The sequence below is a fragment of the Physeter macrocephalus genome, unplaced genomic scaffold, assembly GCF_002837175.3.
Source record: "Physeter macrocephalus isolate SW-GA unplaced genomic scaffold, ASM283717v5 random_4047, whole genome shotgun sequence".
NCBI classification, from domain to species: Eukaryota; Metazoa; Chordata; class Mammalia; order Artiodactyla; family Physeteridae; genus Physeter; species Physeter macrocephalus.
Window position 1 is genome coordinate 1 of NW_021149333.1, and position 7,093 is coordinate 7,093.

General features: G+C 56.7%; 1 protein-coding gene across 1 annotated transcript; it reads right to left on the reverse strand.

Annotated features, from left to right (window-relative positions):
- Window positions 1-3,649: 3,649 nt before the first annotated feature.
- Window positions 3,650-6,740, reverse strand: LOC112063149 (tenascin-X-like; the record flags this gene model as incomplete). Its single annotated transcript, XM_055083696.1, has 3 exons — window positions 6,335-6,740; window positions 4,217-5,956; window positions 3,650-3,765 (listed from the first exon to the last, which is right to left on the reverse strand). Coding segments are annotated over exons 1-3 (2,259 nt in total), but the record flags the coding sequence as incomplete, so codon positions are not given.
- Between the last annotated feature and the right edge of the window lie 353 nt (window positions 6,741-7,093).

Here is a 7,093-nt window from a genome sequence, read left to right on the forward strand (position 1 = left end):
TTGGCATAGTAAATACCAAAGTATAAAACCAGATGAGAGTCCATGTAGAGACTTCTGGGTTGAGGATGCAGGAAAGCTTTGTCAGAGTTTTCTTGGCTGAAAAGTTTTCGTGGGCACACAGGATCCCCATCCCTCTCCTACTCACTCTGCCCTAGGATACCCCATCCTGGGATGCCCTGGACTGGTCTCAGCTCAAGACCTGTGTGCTCCTCCTCCTTCCCAGAACTTATTCTCTGTCCCCTTATTCCCCCAACCCAACACACACACACGCACAAACACACGTGCGCACACACACACACACGAATACACGCACACACACACACACGCACAAACACACACACGAATACACATGCACGCACACACACACAAATACGCACGCACACACGAATACACATATACACACGCACACACGAATACACATACACACACGCACACACACGCACGCACGCACACACGAATACACACGCGCGCACACGCACGAACACACACGCACACACACGAATACACACACGCACGCACACGCGCGTGCACACACACACGCACATACACACACACACGCACACTTTGAGTGCTCCCTGATGATATCTGGTCCTTTCAGCAACAGAAGCCCATCCCCAGAGCTCTCCTTCTCCCTTCAGACCACCTACATGAACCTTTTCAACGCTCTGTAGTCCCTCCTGAGATCCATCTGGGAACAGTCCCCTGAAAAGTCCCACTGTCAGTCTAACCCACAACTCTCAGCACCATCTGTCTGGTCTGAGGCAGGCTCTCTAGCCAGATGCTAGCAGCTGGTTCTGCCCCTTGGTGAGAGTTTTGGCTGCTTCACTGATGTCCTTGGCAAGATTCTAACTCTACTCTCAATATCAACCTCATGGCCCCAGGTGGGCGACTCCATTTTGGCTGGTCCCTGGAGCTTACCTCATCCTCACCCTGCTTTTCAGACCAGACCAAACAAACTTTTCTCAGGCTGCAAGGGCCTGTGTCCCAGTGAAAACGTGGCATAGCCCCAGTTTCCAGACTGCAGAATGCACCCAGACAGGGAATACTTGAACGTCTTTCTGTTCGGGGGTTCGCCTCCCTCAGTTTCTTCATGCTTTCTCTCACATTCATAGAAGACCTTGCCTTTTGCAAAATAGCAACATTTCTTAAGTTAGTGGTCCTTGGGCTTGGGGTGCATCAGAATCACCTGGAGGGCTTGTTACAACACAGGTTACTGGGCTCTGCACCCTAGAGCTTCTGATTCAGTAGATCTGGGGGTGGAGTCTGACAATTAGCATGTCTAGTGCTCCAGGTGATGCTAATGCTGTAGGTCCAGGGAACACACTTTGAGAACCACTGAGTCAGAAGAACAATGCCACATATGCAGGGAAAGGAGGAATGTTCCTCTTCTGTGTTCTGAAAATCATTCCAAAAACTAGGTGTGTCCCTTAGCCAGGGATAGTAGAGTTTGGGCTTTGAGAGAGAAGTGGTTCTAGAAAAGGGGAGGGGATAAGGTAGAGAGAGGCTTCTAGGGAGATGGCAGTGGCCAGAGGACAGCCAGCTACTGAATGTACTCTGTGCCAACAGAAATGGATGGAGAGTGCTGGCCAAGGCAAGAGGCACAATCCTAGGGGCCAGCCACAAAAAGCATAGAAAGCATAGTCAGAGGGCCAGTAGCACAGGTTGATGTGGAGTCCAATGGAGGAGTCTGGGGGCCAATCTTATGGGAGCATTTTCCACACCCAGGCTCAGAGAGAACCCAGAATGTGACAGAGGCCCGTACCCAGAGCAAAGCAGATGAGCTAAGAGCATGGCCAAGCTGGACCCAGGCCAGCTCAACACCAGCCCGGCCCCACGGAGAGGGAGAAAGCCTAGGGCTGCAGCGGGGAGGCTGCACCCCCTGAGAACACCAAGGATAAGTTCATATTTACTAAGAGCAGGAGATGACGCTACCCTATAAGCTCCTTCTACCTCAAGTGTTTATTTTACTTCTTCTTTCCTTGAAGTTCCTTAGGAAAGTTCTGTTTAAAAGTCCTACCCTCTCGAGATGAAAACTATGTAAATAATATACACACAGAAGAGAGTGGGAGAAACACTTTACAATGTTAACAGTGCTTGTCTTAGTGTGAAACAGCCAAGAATTATTTGTTTTTTTCTCTAGTTGCCAAATTCTTGTCTTGTGATTACATTATTTTTATAACTGAAAATAATTTTTTTTTAAACAGAAGAAAAATCCAAGCTCTCTTGGTTGTGCAGCAAAGTAGGGATTTCTGCCTCTGCTCCTACCAGGGGGTAAGGAGAGACAGAACATGGCAGGGGTCTGGGCTTGAGGGGATAATAAGAAGACTTAGAATGACTAGGCCAGTTGGGGTGGGGGTGACAGCCAGCACCTCTGAGCTGTCCCTTCTGTCCTAGAGGCTTCCTAGGTTTAGGCCCTGGGACTTATTTATTTTTCCAGAGTCCTGACTGGGTAGAGATGAGAATGACATGGCCTACCCACCAATGGCATTTGTGGAATGATGCAGGAAAACATTTGGACAGTAGAAATGTCAGATGATTTGAAACTAGGAGACCAAACGCATCATAAAAGCCCAATGTGCATAAAAGGAAATCTCTAATGAGAGGCCACAGTCTTTGTCCTTAGGGTACCCCCAAATATTTTAAGAGTGAGTTGGAAAGAGACAGAGAAAGGAGGCTTTGCAATGCACCGATGACACGGAGGTAGGGGAACCAGCTCACGGACTCAAAGTATTGCAACAGCCTGGACAGGTTGGCCCAAAGCAAAAATGGTAACACTGAAGACAGCTAAATGCAAAGGCCTATATTTAGGCTTAAAAAAAGAGTATGTATTTGAATGTCTTCTTTTTTCATTCCTTCTTTTCTTCCTTCCTTCTTTCCTCTTTCCTTGTTTATATTTACTAAAGTTTCTACACTGAGCCTATAAGACTTTTATCATTAAAAGTTACTTAAAAAATCAAATGTGATCAAAATAACTGACAGTTTGTCAGTTATGAACTGACCACAAGTTCATATATGTCAACTCTGAGAAAAGTGCCAGGGTAGCCAGAGTTAGCCGGGGGAACCACTGGGCTCCTCATTGCTCCCACGTTTTGATGGTGGGGGGGCACATGCAAAAAGCAGGAGGCATTAGAGGAGGAAAACTAAAAAGTGAAGGATTCAGAGAACAAAGCATTAAGGAAAAGGGGAGAAGAAACCAGTGGGTTTGGCCTGGAGGGAATGAAGGGTGACGTGATGGCTGATGTCTCCAAATACTTGAAAGCCTATGGTGTAAGACACAGGGAAAGCAAAAAGCACGTTCTGACGGCTGGCGAAGGCCCAGCTAGGGCCAATGGATGGATGTTAGAATGGGGCAGATTTGGATCCAGCAATAACAAAAAGAACTGACTACAGCGATGAACAAAAATGGAGTCGGCAGCCTCAGAAAGTCTGAGCTCAAGGTCACCAGAGGTGTTCCAGCAGCAGTGGGCCAATGCTGCAAAGGCTTCTGCACCGGGTGTGGGGCAGATGAGCAGGCCTTTAGAACAGCTTCGGGAATCAGCCAGCTGGATGCAACCGCTGGTTGCCTGGGACTCCTGCTTGAGGTGAGCAGGAGGGACCCCCCTCCCCGCAGTCCTGCCCACTCAGCCCCCTCTTGGAGCTCGGCTCTCACCGTGGGGATGAACTGAATTTCGTAGGCATCCACATTGCCAGGAGCCCGGGTCCACTCTGTCCGAACCATCGTCTCCTCCAGGAGGTGCATCCTCATGCCCTCAACGGCTGGCACCTCTGCCCAGGAGAACAGGATATGAGAAGCTGCTTAGGGCAAGGCACCCAGACCCCCACCATCACAGGCTCCTCCTACTCAGGGCCGCTCTGAGAGATCCACCCAAGCTCTGACTCCTCTCTGGGGGTGGGGCAAAGCCGGCAGCGGCCTGAACAGACCTTGGGTCTCCTCTACTGCCCCCCATCACCAGGAACACGAAATCTGCCTAAAAGCAACTAAAGGGGCCCCCAATCTGCTCATCAGAGATCTGAAGGCAGGTCTCACCTGCAGGCGTGCCCCCACGGTTCTGCAGCCCCTGGTGGACACTGGCTCCCTGGCTCCTCTGACTATGACCCTCCCCCCCTTCACTCTTCCTCCAATTCCCTGGGCTCCTAGGCCTCAGACTCAGGCTTTCCCACTGGCTCCAGTTTTCCAGTCCCTGACCCAGCACATTGCGAAAGGCTGCCCGCTCACCTTCCCCGCAGTCCTCCCCTGCATAGCCATCTTGGCAGACGCAGCTGCCCTCACGACACTCTCCCCGACCGCGGCAGTCCCCGGGGCACGTCTGGATGGCGCAGTCGGGGCCTCGGAAGCCCTCGACGCATACACACTGGCCTGCGCGGCACAGTTCCCGAGGCCCGCAGCCCCCGAGGCAGGCGCTGGCGGGAGGCTCTTCCTGCCCACAGTCCTCGCCGCTGTAGCCCGCGTGGCACACGCACACGCCCTGCACACAACGTCCACGGCCCCGGCAGTCCGCCGGGCAGCTTCGGGTGGCGCAGTAGGGGCCGGTGTAGCCGGAGTCGCACACGCAGCGCCCGTCCTCACAGCGGCCGCGCCGGTGACAGTTGGAGGGGCAGGTACGGAGGCTGCAGTCCTCGCCCGTGTAGCCCTCCCAACAGGCGCACACACCATCCTGGCACACGCCGCGCTGGCTGCAGTCGCGCGTGCACCGTCTCACGCCGCAGTCTTCACCCTCGTAGCCGTCGTCGCACACGCATCGCCCCTCCAGACACTGGCCGCGACCCTGGCAACCCCTGGGGCAGCTGCGCGCGCCGCAGTCTTCACCCTCGTAGCCCACGTCGCACAAGCACACGCCATCCTCGCAGCGGCCGCGACCGCGGCAGTCCCCGGGACACCGTCGTTTCCCGCAGTCCTCGCCTGTGAAGCCCGGGTTACACACGCAGCGGCCGTCCACGCAGCGCCCGCGACAGTCGCCAGGGCAGGCGCGCGTGCCGCAGTCCCGGCCTGTGTACCCGGGCCAACACACGCAGCGGCCGCTCTCGCAACGGCCCCGGCCGCTACAGTCCCCAGGACAGCTGCGCGCGCCGCAGTCCTCGCCGCTGTAGCCCGCGTTGCACACGCACACGCCGTTCTCGCAGCGCCCGCGGCCCCGACAGTCGCGCGGGCAAGCGCGGGCGCCGCAGTCGGGCCCCGAGTACCCAGGCCAGCACACGCAGCGGCCGTCCTCGCAGCGGCCCCTTTGGTTGCAGTCGCCCGGGCAGCTGCGCACTCCGCAATCGTCCCCGCTGTAGCCTGGGTCGCAGATGCATTCGCCTTCCTCGCAGCGCCCTCGGCCCCGACAGTCGCGGGGGCAGGTCCGCGTGCTGCAGTCCTCGCCCGCGTACCCGGGCCAGCACACGCAGCGGCCGTCCACACAGCGCCCGCCCTCGCCACAGTCCCACGGGCAGCTCCGAGAGCCGCAGTCCTCGCCAGCGTAGCCAGGGTCACAGACGCAGCGCCCGTCCTCGCAGCGCCCCTTCTGGCTGCAACCTCGGGGGCAGCTCCTCGCCCCACAGTCCTCGCCAGTGTAGCCTGGTTTGCACACGCAGCGCCCGTTCTCGCAGCGTCCCCTCTGGCTGCAGCCCCGAGGGCAGGAGCGCAGGCTGCAGTCGTCCCCGGAGAAGCCCGCGCGGCACACGCACACGCCCTGCACGCAGCGCCCGCGGCCGTGGCAGTCCCCCGGGCAGGAGGGCCAGCTACAGCTGGGGCCGGTGTAGCCAGGGAAGCACACGCAGCGACCACGGACGCAGCGACCCTGATCATTGCAGTCATCTGGGCAGGACCGGGAAGCTGAGGGGGGAGAGGAGGGGGGCGCCGCGGCATCCGTGGGGTCTGAGCAGGTGGGCCCACCCCAGCCTGGCTCGCAGGAGCAGGCGCAGCGGCTCAGGTCAAACACGCCATGGAGACTGCAGAGGCTCCGCACGTCCGTCTGGCCTGGAGTAAGAGCGGGAGGTGGGCCTCAGTCTCTCTGGGGGAGCGGCTGACCCTGTATAGTGCTCCCCTGAGTCAGCTTCTCCAGCAGAGCCAGCCTCATTTCCTAAGGCCATCTTAGTTTCCAGCTGCAACTTGTCAATATATGTGGCCTCCCAGTGCCCTAACATATGCTGGGGACGAGAGGGCTGACATCTAGTCACGTGGCTCCTCTCTCAGAGTTGTGCCCTGGGCTGCACTCACCGCCCACAAGGGGGAGGCAGGCATGCCTTTTTCTAACTCATACCGAGGTCCTTTATGGACTAGCGATGCCCACCCAACGCTAACCCACTTCTCCACCTTCCTCTTTTTCTGTGCCCCTTCCTGGGATCATCCGCTCACCTGTGCCAGCCTGGGCAGCAGCAGGACAACATCCCCCAGTGCACTGTTCCTTGAGCCCCTTCACCAGCTCCTCCAGGATCTCCAGCCGGACCCTCAGGGCCTGCACCTCTGAAGCAGGGACGGGGGGCTCAGTGCCTGGGGGACAGCCACAGCTACCTGAAGTGGGCAGGTTAATGCGGTGGGTGAACACCACTTGCTTCTCCCCTCCTTCCACGGTGTGCTCATAAAGCTGAGAAGAAGGGCCTCCCCCTCCTGGCTGTTCTGTGCGGCCTCCTGGCTGGGGAGGAGGCCGTGGGGCTGGGAGCGTCACATTGGACCGTGGAGAGAAAGGGCCTGCTCTGACTGTGCCCAGCAGCACCAGGAGGGCCAGGTTGGAGGTTAGGGAACCTTGGGCTGGCATCATTCAGGAGGCTGCAGGGAGAGAGGGCACATATGAGAGCAGCTTCACAGAGAAGGAGACAAGATGAATGCCCTCCTTCCCCAACACACACACCCATAGTCCCACCACCCACAACTAATCTACCCAGCTCACATGTTGGAAAATCCACATTCAGCCCAACCCTAACGGATACCCTCCTTGGGCAGATCTGTCTCCACCATGCTTTCTGATATCATTTGGTCACCCTGCTCCACCCCCTCCACCTACACTGGTCTTTTTTGTTTGTTCCACAGACACTACAAGATTACATTAGACTAAAGGGCCTTTGCACTATATGTTTCCTCTGTCTGGGATGTTCTTCACTGAGCTCTCGGAGGCTG